This window comes from Oncorhynchus mykiss, chromosome 20 (genome assembly GCF_013265735.2).
Source record: "Oncorhynchus mykiss isolate Arlee chromosome 20, USDA_OmykA_1.1, whole genome shotgun sequence".
Classification (NCBI taxonomy): domain Eukaryota; kingdom Metazoa; phylum Chordata; class Actinopteri; order Salmoniformes; family Salmonidae; genus Oncorhynchus; species Oncorhynchus mykiss.
This window is the reverse complement of record NC_048584.1, coordinates 6,498,222-6,512,758: the sequence shown is the minus strand read 5'-3', so window position 1 is coordinate 6,512,758 and position 14,537 is coordinate 6,498,222. Positions and strand designations below refer to the sequence as shown.

The window sequence follows — 14,537 nt, the reverse complement described above, 5'->3', positions numbered from 1 at the left end:
ACTGGTGGTGGTCCCGGTCCCGCAGCCGAATCAACTTTAGGAGACGGTCCTGGCGCTTGCTGGATTTTCTTGGGCGCCCTGAAGCCTTAACAATTGAACCGCTCTCCTTGAAGTTCTTGATGATCCGATAAATGGTTGATTTAGGTGCAATCTTACTGGCAGTAATATCCTTGCCTGTGAAGCCCTTTTGTGCAATGCAATGATGATGGCACATGTTTCCTTGCAGGTAACAATGGTTGACAGAGGAAGAACAATGATTCCAAGCACCACCCTCCTTCTAAAGCTTCCAGTCTGTTATTCGAACTCAATCAGCATGACAAGAGTGATCTCCAGCCTTGTCCTCATCAACACTCACATCTGTGTAAACGAGAGAATCCCTGACATGTTAGCTGGTCCTTTTGTGGCAGGGCTGAAATGCAGTGGCAATGTTTTTGGGGGATTCAGATAATTTGCATGGCAAAGAGGGACTTTGCAATTAATTGCAATTCATCTTCACTCTTCATAACATTCTGGAATATATGCAAATTGCCATGATACAAAATGAGGCAGCAGACTTTGTGAAAATGAATATGCGTGTCATTCTCAAAACTTTTTGGTACAGTGTTCCCCGATCCATTCCTCGAGTACCTCCAGGACTGCACGTTTGTGCTCAGACCCTGAACCAGCCCACCAACATTAGTTGGATCAAGTGTACCGGTTCTGGGCTAGAGCAAAAATGAGCAGTTCTGGGGGGTACTAGAGAAACAGATAGGGAAATAATGGCATTGTACATCACCTCCAACTTTTTCAGTATTGTCTCAGTCATATACATCTCCTCTGCTCCTGCTCCAGCCCTTAGCATGAATATGGAAGGTCTTCCGTCCAACAGATCGGCTCCGTTTGGGCCAAGCTTAGAAGTGACTTCTTTAGCTGCATTAACAACAAGTGTCATGTTCTGACCGGAGCAGATGACAGACATCTCATTCCTCGAATCCCAGTCCGGAGAGCTGGGGGCAGGAGGGCTACAATTGGTTTGTGTGTCTGGTTGTCCCGCCTCCCCGTACAGAGCCCTCCCACTAGGCTCTGGGGGAGTGGGTTTGGTTGGTTGATGGTGGCCACAGGGGCGTGTCCTCAACGTTGTCAGGACTGTAGGGTACCCTTGAGGTACCACATCCCTCCAAAGCTCACACAGCACTCCTAATAAGAAAGGACCAGAGAACATGGGTTAGAAACACAGCTGGTTCTTGAGACAGTTCTGAAGGGGTTCCTAGAGCTTTGCAACTGTGTCAACTCTGTACACACTCAGTTACTCAATGGCAACTCTATTATAAGTTGGTTCTAGAACCCATTCTAAAGCTGGTTCCAGAGCCTATTATAAAGTTGGTTCTAACAGCCCATTCTAGAGCCTGTTTCTAAAGCCAGTTTGAGACGCTGTTCAACAGTCTGTTCTATAACTATGTTCGGAGACCAGTCGTACCTTAAGCAGGCGGTCCACATCATCCTTGGTAACCTGGTCTCCCATCTCCTGCGTCAGCCTGGTCTGGATCACGTTCCTCCTCACCCGGTAGTTCTTCATGAAGATCTCATACAGGACCTGACGATGCTGAGGGGCAGGACATACAACAAGATCTTGAAATGTCGACAGTAGAATAGGGTCCTTTAAACACATCCTGATCAAGTCAGAGAAGGCAAACGGCTTAAGACATGATCAATGTATTTCTGCATGACTTCAAATCATAATACAGGACATACACATACTCAGAGTGATTCCGTGGGTGCAGTAGGAATGTGGAACAAAAAGGGGGAAAAAAAACATTTGTACAGACTTGTTTAAAAGAACCCCACCCGGGCCCCTGTTGTTGTTACCTTGTCGAAGGTCTCTCCTGTCTCCCACACAGCAAACACCTTCTGCTCATCAGCAGCTGCTGTGCTCTGGGCTGGAAACTACAGGGAAGAAAAGAGAGGAAGGAAACAACTATTGAAGAGAATGACAACTGAAGAAACTAAGGGGACAGGAAAGAAACCGCTGCAGTGACCCACACAATCACTTCGGATTATTCCCAATCCCCAAAAAACACTGAGGCAATGCACATCTACAGACAGGCGTGCTGTGTTCATAAGATGACTAAGTTGCTCTTGATAAGAGCATCTGCTAAATGACCAAAACAAATAAACCAATCACTAAATCAACCCTCTCCACTCCCTGTAGGCATTAACCCCTGCTGGGATAGGATGAAGTTGCCCCCCGTCTGCCTTCCATCTGCCTAATGTTTACGGTTAATCTGATCCTAGATCTGTGATTATGGCCAATTTCTAACCAGTAATAGGCTTTGTCCTCTCAGCCAATAACAGAAGCTATTTAACAATGGGCTGGTTTCCTCCACCCCTCCAGGGTCTAAAACCCTACCACCCCCTCAGGAGAGAGAGGAGGATAAGAACCTAAGCCAGGTTGAAAGGGGATCGGATAGGAGGGAGAAGATGAGCTCCATGTCCATACAATAGGTGTGTCTTGGTATTAATGCTAACAATGTTCATTCAACTGTTTCTCTGATAGGTCTTAATTCCATAGGACACAACAATGAGAGCAAAGTTTGAAGAGCCACACCTCACAGGAAAATGTAGGCTTCACCTAAGGTACAGTGCAGGCCAGTGGGTTGTAGTTCAATTGAACAGCTAGATTCTACAATCCCACAGCCATCAGGCTATATCCAGAGCTGAACCTGAGAAGGCCAACCCTCCAGTGCATCACTGCTCTCTACTACCTACTCACTACCCTCAGGAGCAAAGCTGGTGTGCTGCTACAGGGATAGGTCACATACCAAAACCACCGTTAGTTTGTTATTCTGTTTAGGAAAGGTGATAGCCGCACTCCGGAGGCAAGCAAGAGACCACCATTCAGGAGTAGCAGAGAGCCCAGGGAGGCTAAGTTTCATCTGGCTGGGAGCCTAACGCCGATCTCTTTAGTTCAGGGAGAGGATTTGTTTCTTTGGATATCCAGGCTTACTCATCGGGTGGAAGAATAGGCCTGTCGAACTGAAATCCTCTAGTACCACAGTGGGTTGTCAGTTTACGCTTTCTAGTGGAACTAACCCCATCCCCAGCCTTATGTCCTTTTCACAATCTTAAACCAAGACCAAACCTCATCGGATACTAATCCTGTAGCAGGGTTAGGGCTCCAATACTCACAGGCACCAGTATCTGTTTGCAGTGGCTCATCAGTATAGTATCCTGTAGCAGGCGGTCTGAGATGGAGTGGAACAGGCTGTCTCCGGGAGGCAGGGAGGCCAGGTGGAGGTTGAACAGCCTCTTGACTTCGCTCAGCGTCAGCACATGCTGCTTCCTGAACATGTTCCACACAAAGTCCCTCAGCTCAGGTGACGGTGAGGGCGTGGGAGTCCCGCCGTGCCCGTTATGAGGATTCAAGGCAGCGGAAGTGGCGGCGGATGGGTAACCGTTTACCAACCCGTTAGGGAGAGCGGAGGAGGAAGAGGATGTGTCCATGGGTTCGTCTTCACCGTCGCTGACAGGTTCCTCTTTGACTCTGACCGCGGCTCCACCGCTCGGTCCGGCTCCACCCTTTCCCTGTCGACGAGCGCTCAGGTCCTTCTGATGAGAGGGCTGGTTCTGTCGTGCACGCTCATGGGCTGCCTTCAGACGCTGCTCGCCACTCACGTGCATAGCTTCTTTAACAGAGAGGCACACAGTTTTCAGCTAGAGACACATAAATACCTTATGCCAGAGGGACTTTCCTATGAGCACACAATCAGTACACACCTGTTTGTGGGTCCTTTTTGGATACCAGGTCCTCCTTAGAGAAGTTGAAGACCTTCTCCAATCTGCAAACACAAAACCAGCATGAACAATAAAATCAACCCACAGTCTCTTTCCACATTACCATACCAAGAGAAACAGTGAGTGATAGTGTGTGTTCGCGAATATCGTCTCTTACTTGGTCTGTATCCCAATCCACAGCATGTGCTGCCGCTGGGCCACGTCAGGGTGCTTTTTGATGAAGTCACTGTCGCTTGGCAACAGGAACTCCCAGCCACGGTTTATACGAGGCACCGCCATGTGTTCCAAGAAGTCCTTCACATCCTCCGGCAGGAGCTGAAAATAATAGGTGTGAACGGACATTTAGTAACACCCTCTAGGGCTAACTGTTAGTGTGTTACACCATGTACTTTAAATAAAGTTGTACTTTAATTGTGTATATCCATCTTTGGCCAGGTGAGAGACTATAGGTCTATGTATCACTAGTAGTATCAACTGTTTAAACAGCTGATTACCTTGATGATGGCTGTGACCTCCTTCCTCATCACTGAGCGCTCCTGAGTGAATCTCCACATCTGAAAAGAGAAACAGATAATTAACAGGATTCAAAAGAGAACTTTTTCTTACATTTCACCATGAAGTCTCTTGAAATTTGAACCTGTGTCGTGTGGTACATTTGACTGTGGACCTGTGCAGGAAGATGTGCTATGAGATATGGTAGGGATATAAACAGTGTGACCCACCACAAAGTCTCTTCCTCGACACAGCACCTCAGCAGGCACACCACTGTGGGGACTACAGCTGTTCTTAGGATACAGCACATCACTGAGTGAAGAAAAAAAACTGTTTAATTGGTTTCAGGAACATGACCTGAAATATTTCTGGGACAATATAAATATATTTTTAGTATTCAAGCATAATCTCTGTTCATGAAATCACATATCTAGTTATTGAAAAACTAAACCAGAATTAGAACTAAATTTTGGATCGATTTGATTTTGATCTGTGAACCTGGTCCCTAGGGCCTAGTGCCTCCACAGTCCTGCTCTGCTGGTCTCACCTCTTGACCACCCAGTTGCCCTGCACCAGTAGCGCCACCTGCTGGATGCAGCGCAGCACTGCAGTGGAGTCTGTCCCAGGGGTCAACAAACCCATCAGGTTGGCAAACGGTATCACTTTGACTAGAGGGGAGGAGAGAAATGATGGAAAGAATAAGATGGAGAAAAGCATGTACAAATACTTCAATTTCCGTTAAGGTTAGCAGTTAGTGAGCGTACCGTTCTTCAACAGGGTTTTGACCTGGTCACCTAGCGGCAGGGTCCGGAGCTGGGCCATGGACAGCACGTTACTGGGACCTACGGGCCTCACACTGATACACACACAGGACATCGGTTTCATACCTGAAATGTTACAACATGGAGTAGTACATTACACACTTCATGTAAGTGTTACTTACATCTTCTCCTCTGTGATAGGGGGCATGAGCATTGCCAGGTACTCCCTGAGAGAAGAGAGAGATGAATAAAGGGAGTGGGAGGAAAGAGACATAAGGGAGGTCACACAAAAGCAGCACAAAAATAAAGCAAAAGCAACCTGACAGTCAAAAATCTGCCCAAAAATAAAGCAAAAGCAGCCTGACAGTCAAAAATCTGCCCAAAAATATAGCAAAAGCAGCCTGACAGTCAAACATCTGCCCAAAAATAAAGCAAAAGCAGCCTGACAGTCAAAAATCTGCCCAAAAATAAAGCAAAAGCAGCCTGACAGTCAAAAATCAGCCGAAAAATAAAGCAAAAGCAGACACTTGAATAGGGACACTACGTGTTACTCACTTTGGTGTTTTTACCAGTTCTGTGTTCTCAGAGCCTCCCATGGCCTGGCAGTACAGGTATTGCCTCTCGTGGTCCGAACGGCCATCCTAAACACACACATAAGGTAGGTGTTGAATTGGTACTGGCAGTGACTTGGATTCACAGAGGTCAGAAAAGAGTGCATGAGACAGCCTCATTACGTTGAGGCCGTGGTAGTGCAGGTAGACCCAGGGCTCCTCTGCCTGTTTCTTCTGAAGGAAGTCGTACGACTGGATACGCCGCTGACGAGCCTGGTCCGACTCAGGACGGGAAAACCTCACCTAGAGCGAAGAAACGGAGCTCAACAATTGTTTTAAGAGGATCATTGTGTGAGAACTGTGATTGTAACTGCGTGTTTCCTTACAGTGACGGCCTTGACGTCTTCCTCCACCTCATCCTGAGAAGAGTCTCCCCCTTCGTTAGCGGCCTCCCGCTCTCTGTGTTTGCCGTCAGCCTTATCCAGATAGGAGAAGCTGGGTCGCATCTGAAGGATACCCTGCAGCGGTGTGATGTGGAGCTCCCCTGGTGACAACACAGGTCAGTGACAAAACTTTTAGATATTGACACGAACATAAAGAGCAATGACAGTGCTGATGAGGGCTGATTGGATATGAATGTACAGAAACACAGCTACCTTTCCTGAAGACAGCAGCAGCGTATCTGGAGGTGTTGGTTGTGGACTGGATGGATGTGAACGTCTGTTTGTCCATCATCTTCCTGTGAGGAGATTGATCAATGGTCAGTGTCAATTCCCAGCATGCCACATACACAACTGAGACGTAAGGACTAACAGAGTACTAAGAAGTGAACCAGCACAAAGTGTACTAAGTATTGCACTCACACAGAGTAGGTGTTGGAGTCCTCTGAGGTGGTTCCGTCCACGTTGAGGGCGATCTGCTCTCCTTTACTTCGACAGTAGTTAGGACTCAGAGTGTTAATGGCCATCTCCAACTCCACCTACAGGGAGACAAATTGTAAGCCAAGAATGTTTTATGCTGATATGTTTTATAATTAACAGGCTGATCCAAGATGGATCATAAGTTGTCATTTAGGTATCAATGGGAGATGGAAATCTCTTTAACAAGGGAGCCCTGTCACACCTTCTGCTGCTTGGGCTTGATCTTGGCAGATAGATGAGTGACATCATCATAGGTCATAGAGGAAGGGCGTACTGGATACTATAAAGGGGAAAACAATCAAGATAAAGGAAGGTTAACGAATTACTTTTACCACAAACATATCAAATCGACACAGCTTGATGCCGAATAGATGTAGATTTACCTGGAACAGATATAGCTTGTCCGCAAGGCTTTTAGCTAGGTATACATCAATCTGAAGACGGAAAGAGAAAGCTTGGGTTCATATTCTTTTCATCACTCATCATCGCCTTGCCAAGAAAGTCAAACCTAGGCTTGGGCAGAAACATACTGGTAAATGGGGAACTGGGGAAACTAGTCACTCACCTCTTGTATGATGGGGTCATCGTCCTCCTCACTGGCCATAGTGAGGGGAGAGGTCTGGGGGAGACGTCAAAGAAGAGCAGCAGACCTCTGGGGACCCAACCTAGGATGAAAGAAATGCTGAGTGACTGAGACACTCAAACTAACAGAGGCTACTTTCCAATAAATATATCAAGGGTCTTATTCTGGTTACATGATCGATGCTTGGCTTTCGCTTGACAAAAATAATCTCGCTCTTTTGTCCATAATAATCTCATCATGTAACCTATACGTGCAGATACAGTATAGAGCACATGTGCCAATACCAGAGTGGGCACACTTGCTATACAACGCAATGTTTCTTTGAGAAAACCATCAGTAGAGTTGATGATGCGATAAAAACCCATTTAACTTTATTTGGTACGTGGGAATTTTATGTGCACTCATCACACGCAGCCTTTAATAAATTTGATGGAAACATCTGTTGGGAAAATTTGCATATTGTTTTAATGCAGATGATTGAATATTCACGTGAAAATCTGTCACCAATTGGACGGAAAACGAGCTAGAGATACCACAGAATTGCTAAACCCAGATGCCCAACATTGCAATACATCCGGGAACCTTTCGTGAAGCATATTCGACAGACCAGACGAGTTTGGGAAATGTGAACATTTCTTCCTTTAGTGGTTAATTCTCAAAATCTAAAGGCACGACGTAGATTCGAGCCAATGTCGTAAGTAGCTCAACATGTTATTATTCGAACCTTGTGAAAGTGACACGTTTTCCTTTGTCAAAAATCTTCTAAAAATCGACAGAGCGCCTTTCAAGGCTTGCACATGAGCAGTTAGACACGAGACAACCGTTAGACCTAATTACGTGTTTCTGCGCATAAGCTTAGCTGGCCAGGTTGAGACCGTGGCGAAGTTGAAGAGAAGTCTTGTGAATTATGACGCAGAAGAATGGCGCTAAAATCAAACCTGCGTCTTCAGAATATAGACCTACGTCTCCCGTATATACAGCTAGTATTGGACCTCACGAATATAAAACAATGTCATGACTGACTACAAGAACACAAATATGTCAGATCAGATATGCAATGAATAACTTTAATCAGACACCCTCTCACCCATAGAGGGGATGGAAAGAACTAGCGGGGATTAACGACTCACATCCTGTTGTAAATCAAGGGAGAAGATTCAGGCCTGTGCTCTCAAAATCTACCAAAGGAATGTGCTTTGTCTCAGACTTTTTCCCGCTGAAAGTCTAACACGTTCAAAAGCTAAACCTGGAACAATATTTCTAACGTAGAACATGGGAAATGGTCAGAGGCAATCTATAGAACACTAATGTAATTGTGTTTTATTTTGTGATGTCATTAACAATGTTATGAAGGAAATACTGTAACTTGGAAAGTATACCCACTACATAGATGACATTTCCATACTATGGGTTGTGCATGTAATATGAAAAATTGTGTTTTTGTTAGAGAGATGTTAAGAGATTGTTTTCCATAACTTTGCACAATGTGTAATCACCGCCCCAGAGTGAGGCCAGGGATCGTGCCATCGTGCCAGAACCGCCCCTTTCAAGCAAAAGGTATACATGATGGGTTGAAAAATTAACACATTGGACCAGAAAAGCGTGAAGCTGCACATTTAAAATGGTTTTAACTTCGAATCTCAACATGAGGTGGAGACGATAAACTCTCCTCACTGGTACGGCTGATTAGCAGCTTTAAGTAAAGGATCTTTGAAAGTGAATTTAAGAAGGACCATCCTGTTACTCTGCTCAAACCATCGTATTACACTACTCTAAATCACCCCACTGGGGAACCATCGATACGGCTGGCTAGCTAGCCTATCTCCAAAGAAGTATCTTCAATAGCAAATGGAAGGAAAATCAACTCTGTAGTTCTGTTCAGGATTAAATGACAAGTCACCGGATACCAGGCACCTACAAAGAAGGACAACAGTAGAAGAGTTGTTGGAACCATTTCCGACAATCAGAGATTACAAGCGTGACACGAAAAAGCCCAACCCCCTTTCACGTAAATACATTCATGATTTCTTGCTCAAAGCGGGTGGTGGTTTGTGTGCAAAGTATATGGTTATTGGAGGTGAGAGTGGTTTCTGAATGTGGTAATGCTAAGTGTCTCTGTCCCACTCGCTCCTTTTAAATATCTTCTTTAATAAGCATCCATGTTGATGTCATTCTGCTAGGGACCTGTTTTCAGCGTATTATGTTTCCAGTCAATATCTGGTGCAGTGTGTGTGTGTTTATCCTGTGTTCTCATTTAATTAGCTAGTAAATAAAAATGTACCAATTTGTGGAGTACTGAATCATAAGTAAGGCTCAGGTTTTTGCAGATGCAGGGAGATTTAGAATGGTGATATGATACGAGGCTAGTATTAATAAGTTAACTGGTTATAGATGTGATAGATAAAGACCTTCAGAGTTTAACTCTGGAGATGATAACTCTTTAAAGAACCACTCTCGTGGTGCCCCAGATCCTAATGAGTTAATTGTTTACATGAATAATACATTTTAAAAAATCAGGTATCAATTAAACATTGTTATTCATCTAATAAGCTAACTGTCTTCAGATTAAAGTTAAAGTCACGACAACAACCGAGGCCGAGTACCTTTTTTCTCCTGTTAATATAGGGCTGTGACGATACTAGTATCGCAATATTTATTCCATGGCAAAAATTAACACACAAAACAGACCGAACTCTTTGGTCCTTTAAAAACCTGCTGTATGTAATATATTGTGTGCTACAGCATGGAAAATAACTACATCTGACTCCAGATAACAAAATTGTTTGTTTCTAACATTAGGGCTATTTTCCTAAAGAAGTTAACTCCGCTTCATGTTTTGTTTCCTTGCCGAGATACTAATGAGCCCCAAGCCCTACGTTAATAGTGACAATGGAGGGAGTGTCATGGAGTTTAAGATGGAGGATGAAGTATCAAAAAATTGTTGGAGTACGATTTAAGAAAAAAAACTAGTTTACATTTGAATATTTGTAGCTACTTTAACTAAACCCTGGTAGTTAATTAGTGCAATAAGACAGGAGATAAAGCAGATTGCGTTCTTCAGTTCATCTGTCACATGATTTTCATTATGAAGCTTCCTGGTAGTCCCCAGTCATGTGGTGTTTGTTTACAAGCACACAACGACAAGACTAGAGCAATCTGAGTCACTCACTGTGTAAAGCACGCGCCTGGTGATGTAGTTACAGTACGGAATTCACAATTAAATGTTTGCCAGCTAGATATCTTATAACTTAAGTTAACTGTCTAAATTGTGCTACATGCTCTGCAGTTGCTTATTTCTCTCAAAGTTCGTAAACAAATTTGTTTACATCACTGTTAGTGAGCAATTCTCCTTTAACAAGATAATCCATCCACCTGACAGGTGTGGCATATCAAGAAGCTGATTAAACAGCGTTATTATTACACAGGTGCACCTTGTGCCGAGGACAATAAAATGTCACTATGTGCAGTTTTGTCATACAACACAATGCCACAGATGTCAAGTTGAGTGAGTGTGCGATTGCCATGCTGACTGTAGGCATGTCCACCAGAGCTGTTGCCAGAGAATTTTATGTTACAATTTCTCTACCATAAGCCGCATCCAACATACTTTTAGAGAATTAGGCAGTATGTCCAACCGGCCTCACAACCGTAGACCCCGTGTAACCACGCCAGTCCACAACCGAAGAATTTCTGCAGAAACTAGATCGGTTCTTTTGACCAATCAATTGGTTGACATCTTTAAACGTGTATTTTTCCATATATAGACAACCTGTGTTTTAATCAAACATATGCACTGCGCTTGTCTGATGCTTTAACCACACAGTTTGATGAACTAAGTAAGACACGACTAGAGGGAGTCCGACCGCAATCGATTCTATTGTGCCCGGCCAGGCTCATACTTGACAGCAAGTGACTGTGACTAGCACCCATTGTCTCCCTCTCCTCCCTGCTGCAGCGACCACCACAGAACATCAACAGTGTTTATTGCACTGTCCGTGTTGCTGAAGCTGCAACATAATTACAGCCAATTCTGACTTAAAAGTTCTGTTGTCGCCAGCCCAGGACCTCCACACCCAGCTTCTTCACCTGTGGGGCCTGGCTTCCCAGTGGGTGGGCCTGGCTCCCAAGTGGGTGGACCTATACACTCCCAGGACCACCCATGGCCCCGCCAGAGTTTTATATCACATATGCGGTTCTCTCTCTTTCTCAATAATAGCTATTGAACCAAGCATACCATGACCATGATATATTCTGAATCATTTTTTCAAAATAAATCTCAATCCTCCCCTGATTCAGAATATAAAATGTTCATTGTATGCTTGGTTCAATAGCTATTGACAAAGAAAACCAAATATCCAATAAAAAAAAAACAGATTAATGTTCTCGGTGCCGAACCGAACCAGACTTTTAAACAAGTTCAAACTCGCAAGGCCACTGGGCCAGATGGAATTCCAGGGCGCGTTCTCAGTTCATGAGCTGACCAGCTAGCAGGTGTCTTCTCAGACATGTTCAATATCTCATTATCACAGTCTGTGATCCCAACATGTTTCAAGCAGAACCCCGTAGTCCCTGTTCCTAAGAACTCAAAGGTAACCTGCCTAAATGACTATTGTACCATGGGACTCAAATCTGGAACCATGAAAACCCTGGATCCACTCCAATTCGCATACCGCCCCAACAGATCCACAGACAACTCAATCCCTATTGCACTGCTCTCTCCCACCTGGACAAGAGGAATACCTATGCGAGAATGCTGCTCATTGACTACAGTTGAGCGTTCAATACCGTAGTCCATCCAAGCTCTGGACCCTGGGACTTAAAACCTCTCTGATCTCCCCATCCCGGATCCGGGATCGTGAATACAGACTCGAGCTCATTACCATAACGCAACATTAACTATTCATGAAAATCGCAAATGAAATGAAATAAATATGCCATCTCTCAAGCTTAGCCTTTTGTAAACAACACTCATCTCAGATTTTCAAAATATGCTTCTCAACCATAGGAAAACAATCATTTGTGTAACAGTAGCTAGCTAGCGTAGCATTTAGCGTTAGCGTTAGGATCCAGCAGGCAACATTTCAACAAAAACATAAAAGCCTTCAAATAAAATAATTTACCTTTGAAGAACTTCGGATGTTTTCAATGAGGAGACTCTTAGTTAGATGGCAAATGCTCAGTTTTTCCAAAAAGATTCTTTGTGTATTAGAAATAGCTCCGTTTTGTACATCACATTTGGCTACCAAAAAAATAATAATAATTCAGTCCTCAAAACGCGAACTTTTTTCCAAATTAACTCCATAATATCGACTGAAAACATGGCAAACGTTGTTTAGAATCAATCCTCAAGGTGTTTTTCACATATCTCTTCGATGATATATCGTTCGTGGAAGCATGGTTTCTCCTCTCTATCAAATGGAAAAATGCACCTGGCGTTGCGCACCAATTTCGACGCAGGACACCAGGCGGACACTTGGAAAATGTAGTCTCTTATGGTCACCCTTCCAATGATATGCCTACAAATACGTCACAATGCTGCCGACATCTTGGGGAAACGGCAGAAGGTCTAAGCTTATTCCTGTCGCATTCACAGCCATATAAGGAGACATTAGAAAACAGAGCTTCAGAAATTCTGCTCATTTCCTGTTTGACGTTTCATCTTGGTTTCGCCTGTAGAATGAGTTCTGGGGCACTCACAGACAATATCTTTGCAGATTCTGAAACTTCAGAGTGTTTTCTTTCCAAAACTGTCAATAATATGCATAGTCGAGCATCTTTTCGTGACAAAATATTGCGCTTAAAACTGGAACGTTTTTTATCCAATAATGAAATAGCGCCCCTATAGATGGTTAACAGGTTAACACCTCCCTCTGCAACTTGATTCTGGACTTTGATGGGCCACCCTCAGGTGGTGAGGGTAGGTAACAACATCTGCCATGCTGACCCTCAACACTGGGGTCCTCAGGGGTGCGTGCTTAGTCCCCTCCTGTACTCCATGTTCACCCACGACTGTTTGGCCATGAACGACTCCAACACCATCAAGTTTGCTGAGATGATGATGACAACACCATCAAGTTTGCTGAGATGATGATGAGACTACAGACACAACAACCACTTTCACACTCTCCACAAAAGCTGCTACTACTCTGTTTATCTATCCTGTTTGCCTAGTCACTTTTACCCCTACCTACATATTTTTTTTACCTTTATTTAACTAGGCAAGTCAGTTAAGAATAAATTCTGTGAGTTAACTGCCTGTTCAGGGGCAGAACGAGATTTGTAAAGCGGGGGATTTGAACTTGCAACCTTCCGGTTACTGGTCCAACGCTCCAACCACTAGGCTACCCTGCAGCACCAACCTCAACTACCTCGTACCTTCTTGTATATAGCCTTGTTATTGTTATTCATTACTTTTAAACTCTGCATTGTTGGTCAAGGGTCAATAAGTTAGCAGTTCACAGTCAAGTCTACACACCTGTTGTGTTTTGGCGCATGTGACAAATAACATTTCATTAGGTAAACAATACCTTCCTGTGCATACCTTGTCTCAAATTCCAGCAGCTTAAGGACAAAACCCACAGACAACTGGTCGAGTAAATGTAATTGTATTCAACATTCTGGCTGGTAAGGAACATTTCCCCTATTTAGCAGACTAACTATAACGTTACCAATGACTTGTGTGTTAGACTGATTAATTAGACTACCATCGAGCTAGCTAACGTTAGCTACAGACACACATTATCACTATAGGCAACATAGCTAACTAGCCAACAACTAGCCATGTAGCTAAGTTAAAGGTGTAAGAACGTAGCTAAATACCTTTATCATCGTGTGTAGTTATCGCAGTAAAATAACATGCGTTCGTGGAATTTGCTACCGTTAGCGTACATAGCTTATTTACATTGACACATCATGACAAGTCACCTGCTTAAGGCGGCTAACGTTAATAGCTAACTAGCTAGCATATCTGTGTGAGCGAGCTAGTCATTCGACCAAACCCAGTGAGTCAAAACGAATCGCTAAAACAAAACGAATTCGTGAAATAACAAGAGTAACGCGGTCCAAAACAGCAAACTAATTGTGGCTAGCTAACGTTATATCTGTAACCGTAGCTATTAATGTACCGAACAATCAAAATAATTGAAAGTTATTTGCCAGGCCTCGATTGTTTTAAAATAAGTTTTCACTGGTATATCAATTAAACTGATGACTAAATCTCACCTGCCCATTTGACCGTTCCTCTCCGTTTATTTCATTCACGTTCACTTTAGGTGAGGTGGCTGTCTGCGAATGCTGCCATGTTGCTTGGCTGTAGAGCTTCACACAGACATGGCCACACGTGGGGAGGAGCTGCTATTTCTGTTCCCACAATGCAAAGCGATAAAAACGTTAACTTTTTTTGCATGCAGATGTCGCAAAAGCTCTTAAAATAAGATCATGTACTTTGATGGCATAATAC

General features: G+C 43.8%; 1 protein-coding gene across 2 annotated transcripts; it reads right to left on the bottom strand.

Moving 5' to 3' along the window:
• Positions 1-231: 231 nt before the first annotated feature.
• Positions 232-14,433, bottom strand: LOC110498861 (DNA-directed RNA polymerase III subunit RPC5). Of its 2 annotated transcripts, none has more exons than XM_021575530.2 (20): positions 14,300-14,433; positions 7,061-7,160; positions 6,879-6,929; positions 6,698-6,775; positions 6,439-6,554; positions 6,232-6,314; positions 5,962-6,119; positions 5,759-5,878; positions 5,580-5,665; positions 5,207-5,251; positions 5,028-5,119; positions 4,811-4,931; positions 4,494-4,575; positions 4,266-4,325; positions 3,929-4,086; positions 3,754-3,815; positions 3,166-3,662; positions 1,846-1,923; positions 1,457-1,582; positions 232-1,176 (listed from the first exon to the last, which is right to left on the bottom strand). In XM_021575530.2, exons 2-20 carry the CDS (start codon positions 7,097-7,099, stop codon positions 1,120-1,122), a joined length of 2,109 nt encoding a protein of 702 aa, XP_021431205.1. In that variant the 5' UTR covers positions 7,100-7,160; positions 14,300-14,433; the 3' UTR covers positions 232-1,119. The 2 variants fall into 2 exon arrangements, with proteins under 2 accessions (XP_021431205.1, XP_021431206.1); XM_021575531.2 differs by having other exon boundaries at positions 3,166-3,659.
• Positions 14,434-14,537: the final 104 nt, after the last annotated feature.